The 14,625-nt window shown below is 42.0% G+C and overlaps 1 protein-coding gene across 1 annotated transcript; it reads left to right on the top strand.

The window, feature by feature from the left end:
* The first annotated feature begins 1,185 nt into the window (after positions 1-1,185).
* On the top strand, positions 1,186-10,802 carry LOC124233796 (otolin-1-like). Its single transcript, XM_046651008.1, has 4 exons — positions 1,186-1,552; positions 5,537-5,626; positions 9,196-9,267; positions 9,904-10,802. The coding sequence occupies exons 1-4, from the start codon at positions 1,186-1,188 to the stop codon at positions 10,800-10,802; spliced, it is 1,428 nt and encodes a 475-aa protein (XP_046506964.1).
* Positions 10,803-14,625: the final 3,823 nt, after the last annotated feature.

The raw sequence follows: 14,625 nt of genomic DNA, 5'->3' as shown, positions 1-14,625 counted from the left end.
ATTGAGGCTTTGAAATTAAATAGACCCGGATTTAATTTCTGAATTCATAACTTACTGGTTGCGTGATCTTGAGCAAGGTACAAACCTCTTGGAGCCTGTTTCCTCCTCTGTGAAGGTGAGTCAGAGTGTCATGTACCTGGCAGAGAGATTGGGATTGATGAATGGAAGGCACCTACTCCTAGTAAGGGCTCTATAAGTAGTAGGCGTTACTACTATCTGTATTTCCATTCGCTTTCCGCTCTCGCTATTTATCCTAATTACTCCTTCCTTCTCCAATCAGAAAGCACGCATTTCTAACCCTGGCTAACTGACAGCAGACACTGGACTGCTGGGGGTTGCTGGGGAATGGAATACTATGAAACATCCGAATTTTACTTCATTGAGAACCTTATATCATATCACTTTGAACATTGATAAAAGCCTTAATAAGAATAGCCACTATTTTCTCCATTAAAATAATATAAGGATAAATGTGAGTTTTTAGAAAAACTCCTCAAATTATAAAGTATTGGAAAGTTAAGTGACATGTGAAGAATCTAAGGACATAGCATATATTTAAATTTACGATTTTTTAAATTCTCTCTCTCTCTCGCCATTTATTACAGCCCATTCTAGAAGTTTGCTCTCACAACAGGACCATTATCCTGAGTAGATTTAAGGACTATTTCACCAGTATTTTGTCTTGAAATAATTGAGTTTTCTGGAATAAACTATTCAGCTCAATATTTTCCATCTCCCTCTAATACAAATGTATTTGATTCCTATAAATCTGAGTGAGGTCAGTCAGGAAATTACACATATTTGTTTTCCACGGGGTATATGAGCTATTAAGTCATGTCGCACTTATTATAGATCATGTTTGCTATTTGGCAAGATAATTTGAATGATTGAGAACAATATTTTAGAACATGTAACACTAGGAAACAACGAGAAAGGAGAATTGAAACAAAATGTCCCTTACGATAAATGCTTGAAGTAAACAAGATATTCTGTGGTGAATCAAGCACACGTTAACATTTAAAACACATAAAAATATAATATTATGCATACTGTTCATTCTTATGCTTCAAATATGTATATAGAGTTCTGTCATATGAGTATATATTTATATGATGCAGTCTTTTCATTTGGCTCTCATGTAATATGTACTTATATTCCCATTATATCTTTCTTCCAGCCTCAAATATGTGGATGTTCTCTTGGCTTTGTGTTATTTTAATTATTTTGGCTATTGTTGGTATGGACACAATAGCGAAGACCACACCGTATACCAAATTTACGAAGAAATCTGAGGGAAAAGCGATGCCGAAGGGCCTAAAGCCGTCCAGTGGCCCACTTCCGGAAGAGGAAGAAGGAACTCTCTTCCCAGAAGTGGGTGAAGTGGCGGAACCAATGCCTGACCCCTTGGCCCTCGATTCTGCCTTTGGCACTGCCACTCTCTACCCCTCTGAGAACCTCACTCTCGACACGGCTGACTTCTTTTTGAATTGCTGCGATTGCTGTTCATCTGCACCAGGGCAAAAAGGAGAACCCGGAGAGACCGGACAGTCAGGTACCGGAACACACGCGCCCTGCTTCTCACTGAACTCCCTCAGAGTCCACAGGCGGATTGGAGGTGGGATTGCCCCAAGGTTTCTATGTTGTCTTCAAAATGGTGGCAGGCCTATGCATAACACTGTGACAAATGCAAACGGGTGCTGTGTTGCCCAGTGTGATAGCCACTAGTCACAGGTGCAGCTATTAATACTATTTAATATTAAAATTAAAATTACTATTTAATATTAAAATTAAATTAAATAAGATTAGGGGCTGGCTGGTGGTGCAGAGGTTAAGTTCGTGTGCTCTGCTTCACAAGCCTGAGGTCCACTGGTTTGGATCCCGGGCACAGACCCACGCACCGCTTATCAAGCCATGATGTGGCAGGTGTCCTGCATATAAAATAGAGGAAGATGGGCACGGATGTTCGCTCAGGGCCAATCTTCCTCAAAAAAGAAAAAATTAAATAAGATAAAAAATTCAGTTCCTCAGTCACACCAGCCACATTTCAAGTGCTCCATAGCCACATGTGGCCAATGGCTACCACGTTGGGCACGACACATACAGAGCGTTTCCATCGTTGCAGAAAGTTCTCTTGGACAGTGCTGGTTAGAGCAGAGACGGGGCCTACCAGTGCCAGCACTGATGCGTAGTTCTTCTGGTCGCCATGTTTACTACTAGTATAGTCTTTTCATTAATGGCTGACGTAAAAAGGGTCAATGAAAATTCCGTTGCCCAGTAAGCCTTTGTGGCGGCTGCAGGATTTTGCAGCGCTTTTGTAGTTAGGACTAGAAACGGAATGCCTGTGAGGCGGAGGGTAGAGCACAGGATTCGGTTTGCTCCTCATTGAAATTCTGAGGCAGCACTGTGTCCTTGCCCAGCACTTTTCTCCAGTGAATGTCATGGTTACATATTTCAAAATTTCAGATGTCTTTCAAATACATATTATGAATATACTCTCAGTTTTATTGTAATACGTTTCAGCATTTACATGTCATATAGCAGAGAACTCAGGGTAAAATTGCGATCAGAATGTCAATTTCAAATTCTCTATTCCCTGAAAAAAATACATAAAAATATTTGTTGTGTTTTGCCTGAAGAATTTAAGGTTATAAAATCAGGAATTATGCATCCTCAATAAGTTTTTCTTTCATTTCATCCCACTGTGGGAACCTTTTGGGAAATGTGATCCATATTACGCAGGGCTGGAATTAAAGGGGAAAGGAGCTGGCGGTGGTCTGGGACACCAAGATTTCAAGGTTTCTAGAACATTATTGGAAATGTAATGAGAATGAGAAAATTGTATTTAGCAGAATTTCCCTTCGTGTTGTATCTGGCAGGCCAGCTGCATGGGGGTGAAAACCCCAAGGGCGCCGTCAACCGAAAGCAGCCGGTTGGTAACCTGTCTTCTAAGGCTGTGGGTCTGTAACTCCAGGGCTTGTGGTTTTCCCGGTGGTGGGTTTAGCTTGGCTGTCCTCAGAGCCTCTCCTCTCAATACATATGCCGGACATTTTGAAGGTGTGCGAGTTATTAACCTGCCCAGGCGCTTGTCTATCTTCGTCTGGCTGCTTCTGCCACGGAGCAGAGTGCTTCAGAGCTCAGAACGTCGAGTCTGTCACTGCTACCTCGGGGAAGCCTCACTACCTCTCTAAGCCTCAGTTTCCAAAACAGTAAAATGAGGTGAGAATAACACCAACTCCACGGAGTCGTGGAGAGAACGGAACGAGGCAAATATCAGGACTCACGCGGTGCCTGGGATGGGAGAAATGCCTGAGAAGCTTTCGATTCTTCCAGGTGGCTGTGGTAGGAGTCTTCCCCCGCCCTGCGAAATACTCTGAACCTGACGCGATCCTGTTTTGACACTCATAGAGAGAGATTTGTTCTAGCTTTACCTGTGTTTCCAGAACACTGCTTTTTTTAAAAATCAGAAATCTAGCATAACAGCAGCATTAACCAAACTTAAAAATGAAAATAAAGCTACTCAAACCCAACTATTTTATTTCATTATCTTTCGGTTCGTGGCCACATGAATACACACATACACATTGCATACATCGCATTTGCCTTATCTGCTGTAATGTAGATAATAAACGTAGACTTCAAAAGTCTCGAGCCTAATTTTGTAGTTTCTGAATGATAATGTTTTGAAGTCTGCGGATATATCTAATAGCTAGCGAAGGTAAAATTCCCCTGGAAATTTTGTCTCCAGCGTCTCTCGTTAGTTCAGTTATAAAATAATAGCTACTTACTATGTGCCAAGAACTGTTAAACACTTTATAGTGTTTCTAATCTCTAACATTTTAACAAAATGTTAAAAAATATTGTCACTTTTCACTGGATGATTTCATCACATTTCAGAGAGTTTTAGGTAATTCTAGAGGTTATACCACCGTCGAGTGTAGAACCTGGAGTCAAAGTCACTTTGTGCCCCTTCCAGCCCCCGCTCTTCCCATTATGTCCAGTCTTTATGGTATTTGCACTAATCTAACCCAGTGAGGCAATGGTCTCTCTGGATGGAAGGGGCAGCTTCCCTGCCCCTTGAGCCCTCACATGCAGGTGCCATGTGCTCCCTGTGCCAACCTGGGCACTGCCCATTATCATTTCCTCCATAGTATCACCATGTTGGGCATTTGGGGGGCATGGGGAAGGGGAGACATTGCCCAGCGAACTACTATTGGCCATCTTGCTTGCTTCCGCCTCCTCTGCCCATTCTTTCTCCATTCCTTTGCTTTCTGCTCTTTCCTTTCCAGACAGAGGAGCTTAACCACCACCTTTGGTTATCTGAGCTTGCCTTTGGCCTTAACTTCCATTGCAAACTATTTATTAGAGCTTTTCTTCCAAACAAATGCAGTGTTACTTCAAAGAGGAATTCTATTGAATATAATTTTCTCCATTCCATCAGCCTTAATTATAATAATTAGGATGAAATTAAGATGAACTATTACAATTTTGTTTAGTGCACCTATCTATATGGTTAATTTTCAAGGAACCCGGCCATACTTTATTCCAGTTAAGGGTTGCAAAACATTCATGTGGCTTGACCAGCGCTGGGGTTGCAGGAAGGATAATTATCCTAGGCTTAGGGTGCCCGGGCAGCCCAGGGAAGTGGAGGCACCTGGACTGCCCGGATGCTCAAGGATACCAGCGAGGTCTGAGTCATGCACCATCTCCCCCTTGCCTGCCATTCAGCTTTCTTTATCCTCATGACCAGCTCCACTCACAGGGCTCTTCTTTCAGTTTCTTAAAAACACCACGGTCTTTTCCACTCTTGTTTTTCCTGAAATACTCATCTGTGTAGTTTTTGCCTTGGGAAATCCAAATTTGTTCATTGGGTCTTAGCTAAATGTCATTTTCTCAGGGATGTCTCCTCTGATCCCATAAATTAGGTTCTTTTACCACAATCCACAATAGGACCTTCCTGTTTTCCTTTACATCGCTAACTATGGTGTGGCAATTTCTATTTATTTGGGTGGTCTTTTGGTCCTGATTAATCTTTCATGAACTCTCAGCTCCATGAGGAAAGGGACAGCTGGAATGTTGGTGGCTGGTGCCTCACACCTAGCAGGGTGCTTGGTGTATAGGACGCCTCAGCGCCAGGTCCTGAATGAATGTACAAGTGGGTGAATGGGAAAACGAAAAGTGCTAGGAATTGTGGTTTTATTCCAGTTTGAAAGTGTGGTCCACATGAGGTTAAGAGTCAGGTAATCATTTTGTTCCTGTTGCTGGACGTAGCACTGCTTCCCTGAATCATTTGATCACTGCCACGAATCCAGTGACAAGTACTAATGGGCTCAATTTATCTATTCAGGTAGTACAAAATTGCAAACCACACACAAATATTGTCCTTATAACTCTGTAATAGTTTATTGTCACCCAGATCGTTGGGACACTGAGAGTCATTGGTCTCAATAAAATGACTACTTTTTTTTTCTCTCCAAGAACTAATGAATTCTAAAAGAGATTTTTTTCTATCCTTATGGTTTTTAAATCTCATTTCTAGGCCTTAAGGGAGATGCTGGTGCTATGGGGATCCCAGGGCCACCAGGAGTCACTGGACCCCAAGGTCCAAAAGGCCAGAAAGGAGAGAAGGGTAGGTAATTATATTCATTTCATGTCAAAACTAAAGAGATGCTCTGCATCATGTTTTTAGGAGAGAAACTTGCTAAGTAAATACCAGATTCTTGCAGGTGGATCAATTTTTTAAAACGTAAAAACTTGGTAAAGCATATTGTGTGTTATATTTGACATAAAAGTGTTAACCTTACAAATAGCCAATTGAGAAATTTTAAACTTCCCTGGTAACATATCACACATACACAAACAGGCTCTCACATGTCTTTTCTATCTCTTGTTGGCCACCTGGCTGACCCAGTGTCCGGAGCCACAGGCCATAGTCTCTTGCGGAGGGTCCTTTCCTATAGATGCCTGTATGAGGTCTTGCTTATGATACAAATTGATTTTGTACTAGATAGAAACAACCAGAGCAGGCAATAGAGTATTCCATTTAGATGGATAGCTTACCTGCTAAGGAGAATAAGACATATCCTTTGGCTCACTCTCAAATCAAGAGTATTGTCAATGGTGGGAAGAGAACTGAATTATAAGGGGAAAAATGAAGCTCATAACAGTGACGTTGGATCAGTCACTTCACCTCATCTGGAAATTGAGAGGAATAGACTAGATACTTATTCATACCCTGTTTACTGTCACAGAAGATGGGTAGTTCTGTGTGCTTTCATAGATCGTTTCCAGCTCAGAAATTCTGTAATTCCATAGATGTATCAGTAAGGGAGGTGTTCTGACCCAGGAAATCCCTGGTTTTGTAAGTGCTTCAAGGTCTTGAAGGAAGGTTACAGATTCACTGGGACATTTAGAAATTCCTCAGTGAATACCATCAGTCTATAGAAATACCATCTATCCATCAAGTTAAATGTTTTAGCCTCCGTGTCAGATGTCAAAAGACCTAATGTCATCTATGCATCACCCTCCACATGGCTCAGGAACGGCCTGACTCATTTCTGGTAGAGCAATCAGTAAAGTCATTACTCAAAAAAGATGCTGAGGTAAGAGAGAGCTACTCCACACGTGTCAGTTATGTGATTTTCATTCTCAGAAACATTTACTCCTTTCGTGGCTGAATTATATGAGCAGAAAACCCTGTGAAATAAAGATGAGTGATGCACCTCCCCAGTGATTCACACATCTGGGAAGCTAGAGTTCTGGAAGTAGAAGAAAAAACAGAGAAGGATCATAAGACAAGGTTCCTAAGAATATGCTTTGATGAAGGATCACAAGTAGAAAGCCATTCAGCCAGTCTCCATGAAGTGGCAGCTCTCCTCTCCTTTCCTTCCAGACTTAGCTAGGACTCTTGGTTAAGATCCGAAGTTAAAAAGGGAAATGAGTTGAATGACTGCATTCTGGTTAATCACAACCTGCTCGAGTGAATTCAGTGTAAGCAGCTCAACTCCTTAAATGAACTCGAGAACCAGGTTATCTCTGTGCAGCGCAGGTTGGTACTTGAGTATGAACAAGGACTGGGAATAGAACTGGTCCTTCATGTCCGTTCAGAGTGGGGTTCCTTCCAAAGGCGCACAGACATTTTCCTGATAGCCTATGGGTTAATTTCCAAATTTTAAATTTTATGTGAAATGGTAGTAGAGGTGCTAGCTGCTGAGCAGCTTATGGTGGGATTTCTCTAGTTGGTTTTGTGAAATTTGGGGGAGTCTCTTCTCATGCCTTTTTCTTTTCTTTGAGGAAGATTAGCCCTGAGCTAACATCTTGTGCCAATCCTCCTCTTTTTGCTGAGGAAGACTGGCCCTGAGCTAACATCCGTGCCCATCTTCCTCTACTTTATATGTGGGACCCCTGCCACAGCATGGTTTGCCAAGCTGTGCCGTATCTGCACCCAGGATCCGAACGTGTGAACCCTGGGCCGCCAAAGCGGAACGTGCGCACTTAACTGCTGTACCTCTGGGCTGGCCCCTTCTCATAACTTTCAATATGATTTAGGATTTCTTTTTCCCTGGCAAAAATGAAACAAAAAATGTTAGTTATATTATAAATAATATGGTTGGTAAATTAATGCCAACCAATGTTATATGCAGTCATGTTTGACTGTACAAATTTCTAAATTTTTTTCATGTCTCAGTTTCTTCAATGATAAAAGTGGTGACAAAAACATCTGCTCAACCTTTCTTGAAGGGAGATGCCATAAACTTTTTCTGTTAAAGGTTTGCTTTTTTTTTTTTTGGTGAAGAAGATTGGCCCTGAGCTAACATTGGTTGCTAAATCTACCTCTTTTTTTCTTTTTTTTCTCCCCAAAGCCCCAGTACATAGTTTTATATCCTAGTTGTAAGTCATTCTATTTCTTCCATGTGGGGTGCTGCCACAGCTGTGGCTTGATGAGCAGTGTGTAGGTCTGTGTCCAGGATCCGAACCAGTGAACCCCAGGCTGCTGAAGCCGAGTGCACAAACTTGACCACTACACCACCAGGCTGGCCCCACCATAAACTTTTTTAAATGAAAAATGTTCCAGTTGATGAAATGTGTCATATGAGCCTTCCTGTTATATGAGAGGCTGTATTAATATGAAATAAAAATTAATATTAAATAAAAACGGCTGGATTAAATTAAAAAATCATGTCAAAAGCTTGAAACATTGTCTGGTACAAAAGAAGTGCCTAATAAAGATTAGCTATGCTGATTACTATTGTTATTGCTATTATCATTTACAATTAAAATAAATGTGGTGTGGCTGCACTATAACAGGATGGGCCTTTAGGTTGGCCCAATATAAAAATGCATTTTTTGGTAATATGGCAAATATCTAAAAACCCAGATCTGGGGCTGGCCTGGTGGCATAGTGGTAAAGTCTGTGCACTCCACTTCAGTGGCCTGGGGTTCGCAGGTTCGACTCTTAGGCGTGGACTACACACTGCTCATCAAGCCATGTTGTGGTGGCGTCCCACACGCAAAAAAAAAAAATAGAGGAAGACTGGCAATAGATGTTGGCTCAGGGTTGATTTTCCTCACCAAAAATAATCCCCAAAAAACCACCCCAGATCTCTTGATTTTTCCCAAACATGAATTCTCACAGTTCTATAATTTGTCCAAGGAGTACATGAAAAATTTCCTAAACAAAATTAGAATTGGCTTTTCCTTGATGCTGTATGACAAGGACAATATTTTTTTCTGGATGGGTTTTTGTTATGATGCGTTTTAGCCAACTGCAGAACGTTGTGCTCTGTGTTTGAACTGGATGGCGCGTGGGTCTGCTTCTCAGGCACTGTGGGCATATAAAGAAGAGGACATTTCAACCGTCATTCAGAATTCACAATAGGAAACACACACACACACACATATGACACAAGGCAGAATGTCGTGAGTTTTGTGAGAAATCTGAAGAGCTACGAGAATGCTGGGGGAAAAGCTGTATTCTATTTGAAGAGGTTGGCACTACCCCTAAATCTTCTTTGAATGGTTTACCATCAGTTGGAATAAAGTATTCTTAATGATGCTCAGTAAATTCTTTTTCCGTGTTGTTTCACCTTTACACGTTTTGGTAAAAGGAAGCGCTGGAATGTGCATGTTTGTGAAATGGACGTTAGTTATATCATAACTAATATAGTCAGGAGAAAGACAATCTTGTTCTCATTTCAGGACTTAAGGGAGAACGTGGGGACCAAGGAACAAGTGGGGTTCCAGGATACCCAGGAAAACCTGGAGAACCAGGTAGAGTGTAAACGGTATCTATTGTGTCATGTGTGCAGTCTAGCCCCGAATTTTCTTCCTGTTTGTTATCAGGGAGGTAAGATGGAAATATAAATTGCTATTTTTCTTCTAATAATTCAGTGTACTGATCAGCTGGAGTGCAGCTAGCCCTGCTCTAGCGAGACTGGGTAAGATCATCTGAGCTCTGCCCTCTCGCTGTTCTTGGGAAAAAGACCCTGAATCTTTCCGGGTCTCAGCTCCTTTGCCTGTAGGATTTCGAGTTTGGATGGACAATATGGAGTTTTACGAGAAGCCTTGGGTTGGGGCGAAATGCAAAGTGTAACGAAATACAATGGATAATTACAGTTCTAATACTTTTTATTATCTTAAAAGTAAAAAAGAAAAAAACCCTAGATATATGGGGTCTAAATCTAAGCTCTGACTTCCGGGTGGCATCAACTTTCCCCTCTGAGAGGGCAGCTGTGCGAATGGCTCCACGCAACAGCGTCGCTGGCACAGCCACAGCTCTTACCGAGGCGGGAACCAGGTTTCCAGGCCCAGTTGGTGGGTTTTGTTTCTATTTTCGAGCTCTGTGATAATAGCAGGCTGTTCATAGCCTGTGGGCTCCTTAAACATTGTTTTAATTTTCCATTTCAGGTGGACTTGGTCCTAAGGGGGACAGAGGAAACACCGGACTGGCGGGAGTAAAAGGACAAAAGGGCTTGAAGGGGGACACGTGTGCAAATGGTACCAAAGGCGACAAAGGAGCCCGCGGGGCTGTGGGCTCACCGGGCTTGAACGGAGAGCCTGGCGCCAAGGGAGAAAAGGGCGAGATGGGGGAGAAGGGCTGCTGCGGCGACTCTGGGGAGAGGGGCGAGAAAGGAGAGAAAGGCAAGCAGGGCGTGAAAGGGGAAAAAGGGAGCAGAGGCGACAAGGGAGCGGAAGGCACGAGCGGCCGCGACGGGCTGCCTGGGGCCAAAGGGGACCCCGGGCTTAAAGGAGAAAAGGGAGACGCAGGTCCTCCCGGTCCTGTGGGGCCTGCGGGCCCGAAGGGTGAGCTTGGGAGCAAAGGGGTCCGAGGATCTATCGGGAAGAAGGGCTCTCGAGGCCTCAAAGGCTCCAAGGGCGAGGGGCCCAGAGCCGCGCGGGCGGCTTTCAGCGCTGCCTTGTCGAAGCCCTTCCCCGCTCCCGACGTCCCCATCAAATTCGACAGGGTTCTCTATGACGCCCAGGGCAATTACAGCCCGGCCACCGGCAAGTTCAACTGCAGCGTCCCCGGGGCCTATGCTTTTTCCTACCACGTCACAGTGAGGAGCCGGCCTGCCCGCATCAGCCTGGTGGCCCGGAATAAGAAGCAGGTCAGGTCCCGAGAAACGCTCTACGGTCACGAAACAGACCAGGCCTCGCTCCTCATCATCCTGAAATTAAGTGCAGGGGACCAAGTCTGGCTGGAAGTTTCAAAAGATTGGAATGGCGTGTACGTCAGCGCGGAGGATGACAGCGTTTTTACTGGCTTCCTTTTGTACCCAGAGGAAACTCCTGAAACTTCTCCATAAACTTGTGTCTTGAACACGTAGTTTCGGTTCAGTGGAATAAGTCAGGGAACATAGGCTAGTGCTGTTAAAAACAATAACCTTCATTATTTTTTTCCATGGTTATAAAAAGAGTACAGAAAAAATAAGAAAAAAATTGTATCACCTAGGGGTCAATTACTTTTCCTGTTCTAAGACATCACCTTAAAAAATATTTATGTGTATTTGAGAACACACGTCTGTTAACTTAGTGGCTAGTTTTTTCAGTTAGCATTAGCATTTCTCACGCCATTTAAGTAATAATATTTGCATACAAAAATACGAATGAGCTTTGTAATTAATAAATATTTTCTTTCTAAATATCTTCTCTATCTGATATAAATGTGTGTGCCTGTTTTCTGTGTGAATGTGAGACTAACAGCTCATGTACCGTGATGGGCAGGTATTTCTCAAAGGTTTCTAGTTCTGTTGGGAGGGTTGCCTTCCAACAAAACGAAACTATTCTCATGTTAGTTTAACTTACAGAGAATACACAGAAAGAATGGTAAAGACGAGCTGAAATACTTATTTTAAAATTAGTGTAAAAGTTTGCTATAAAACGTGTCTTATATGGACTCGTGTGTTGGGTAAAGGTAAAAAGAAAGTTGGTAAAGACATTCTTTGGTCACAGCAAAGACCCAGTCATAAATCAAACTGGCGTACTTAGAAGAACTGAAGGTCCCCCAACGATCCAAGGATAAAATTAAATCATTATTGATCCAAAATTTCAGCCCTTTCCTCATGGAAGAACATTTAATTTGGGTAAATTCTTTGGCTTCATTATCATTATCTCTATAATGATTAATTCTGGTTATTCAGTGATAACACTGCTGGAACAGGTGGGCATTTGGGAATTCATTTGCAGTTTGAATATTCAATAACTGTGAGTGTATAATAATTCAGTAGCCTCATTTTTTACAAGCGAATTTATTGAACCTAAATTGAATTTAGTTCAATGAAGGCATACAGTTATGCAGATTTGCAAATCTTAGTGAGTCAAATCAGGGAGGGGGTGATAGGGAACTTCCTGGTCTTGCTCTGCAGGACAAACTTTTACGATCAATATGCACTTTTGAGATTTTCATATATATATTAGAACAGTGTTTCCCAAACTGTGTTCAGAGGAAAACCATTTCTGGAAGTTGCTATTATGAGCTACTGGAAAAAGAGTGTGTTCTGCGTCAGACAAATTTTGGAAATGCTATGTTCTCTCTCTCCCTCTTAAAGATTCATAAAGCATGTTAGTGTGGTCATTGCCATTCCCACAGAAAGGAAATTTGTTTAATTTTATTTTATTCAAAGATCCTATGTTTATTTTGAGTGTAAAACTCATCAAGTAACATCCCCTTGAATAGCGTTGTGTGGGATGCCCATTTTGGAAATGTTGCATTTGTTTCTCATCTGAGGATTACCCAGCAGGCTGGCATAAAGTCCGCTCTTGCCATTTCCCCCTCCTTCAGCCATTCTTTATTTAGATTGTACTATTGCTTTACTTTTGGCTTTGCTTGTATTTGTGAGAGGGAGAAGAAAATAGTTCATCAGTGATTAAAATGGAGATGCTTGCATTTAGAATTTTCTTTCTTTTCCAGTTTGAGGATTGGGCAGTGAAGAGATTCAGGAACTTAGAGTTTTGTCTCTCTGTGTGTTCGTCTCTCTTGCTCTCTCCATGTATATATTTCTTTCTTTTCTTTATGCCTTTTCTGTGATTGGGTTGTAGGGGTTTGGGGAGGCTGGGAACCAACTAATCTAGGAAGATGGAAGAGAAAACCACAACAAAGGATGTGATGTGAAAGACATCTGGGCACAGGACCAGTGAGGGAGCAACAATTCACACAGAGGATTTATGATATCCAGCAGGGTCTTACATGTGTGGTTGTGGTAAGCATTTTATAGGAAGCCTGAAGTTAAGAGCTTAGCGTTAGGATCCAGAGTGGTGGTTAATTATGAGCTTTTCCAAGGGCATCCAAACCAAGGAAGTTCTTACCCTTTGGGATGGCTTTGGGAAGTGGCTTTTAGGTTCTTTATGCCGCTTTCTCCTGCACGGGTAGAGATGACATGACAGCATCCCCTTCTTTCAACTGTACCCTGTCTCCCATCTTGTTGAACGCACAGAAATAGAGTGGATCGCTTCAATCCCGAGGATGTGAGTACAACCCCGAGGATGTGAGTACAACCCCTACCTCCTCCCACCCTGCTGACTGCCAAATCTCAGGCCTCTCCCCTGCACGTCTGCCTCAGCATTAGACTGACGAGAGCTAAACTGACATCTCAGCCTAACATGACAGAACCAGCCTTCTGAAATTTCTCCCAAGCTGCTCCTCCCACGTCCTGCCCTAACCCACACGATAGTGACTGTGTCTGGAGTTGCTCAGGCCAAAAACCTTGTGTCATTTGATTCCTCCCTTTCACAACTAAATCCAGTCTGTCAGGAAAGCCTTTGGTGCTTCCTTCAGAATGTATCCTGAACGTGATGACTTCTTACGTCTCACTATCATCACCCTGGTCAAGCACCATCATTTGTTGTCTGGATTATTTATTGCAGGAACCTCCAAATTGGATTCCTTTAAGATTACAAGGAGTCCAGGGCCAAAGTACAAATGGGCCTGATATAACCTATTTCTAAGTATTTAAAATTTATGAACCAAGCCAACAGATAGTTATTTGAAATAGGTTCTTTCCTCTTGCTTTGAAATGTATGCTTTTATATTGAGAAAGTAAAAAAGAAAATCTATGGTTTTTATATGACTGACAGTAAAGAAAACATTAAAGACGACTGAATTACTTTTGTACATGTCTGGGTGTTCTATTAATGGGTAGGTGATGTTTGAATGAGTAATAAGAGAAAGACGTTATTCATGAATTACTATATGTTTATCCTATAGATGTTATTGTTAAAACTGAACTTCAGCAAAATACATGTTTTCATAATTGAGATTTTCACATAATTCATGTTCTGTTGACAGTTTTGTGAAATGAGACTACTTTTGTTGGATCATTGTATTTTCAAAATTAATTTTTTGTAAGTTAGTTCCAATTTGGAGAAACTTTGCTCAGCTGAATTAGCAATAAGGTTTGGAAATGAACCATGAAATTTACATAGTGTATTCAAATATTGTAATTGGGGTTGCATATGATACATTATCACTGTTGTAAACAATATTGCAAAATATTTAAATTTCATCGTATAAAATATGATCGCTTATATTGTCATTTTCATCATCTATTAAAATAATGTTCTAGAATCTAGATCCATTACGAATCTTATGTCTGGAGCTGCAGCAATACAAATTTAGAGAGATATGAATTGTTTAATATTTTTAGCCATTACATATGCAACTGTTGCAAACACCAGACAGTTCATGAGCATCTCAAGAATGATGAACTGGAACACAAAGGGAAGCAAGAAAATGGGTGCTCAGCACAACTGAGATGTAACACTTTGTTAACTATGGCATTTACGCTTTCCAAGAAGAATTGGTAAGTTGTACTTCTCTTAATTAAGCACATCTGTTGCTCAAATCCTCCCCACACTCCAAAGCGGTGTCCATCTGCCATGTTTACAGCTGTACAACCCACTAGCCTTGGTGGCATTTGGAGGCAGTCGTCTTTTCTTTGATGCACAAAGGGCAAGAGACATAAGGAGAGCTTCCTCAGGGCCTGAAAAGTGGTAGTCGTAGGAGCCCATGTTTAAGGCTGCAGGCTGTGCTGTGCCAGAATTGAGCCCTGATCTCCAAGAAAGGTGCCGTGGGTACTACAGTTACCAGGCAAGAGCCCACTGCCTGCAGTGCATAGAAGCCAATACTATGGC

This window comes from Equus quagga, unplaced genomic scaffold (assembly GCF_021613505.1).
Source record: "Equus quagga isolate Etosha38 unplaced genomic scaffold, UCLA_HA_Equagga_1.0 235_RagTag, whole genome shotgun sequence".
NCBI lineage: Eukaryota > Metazoa > Chordata > Mammalia > Perissodactyla > Equidae > Equus > Equus quagga.
Note: the sequence above shows the minus strand (reverse complement) of the source record. Positions and strands in the feature narration are given on the sequence as shown.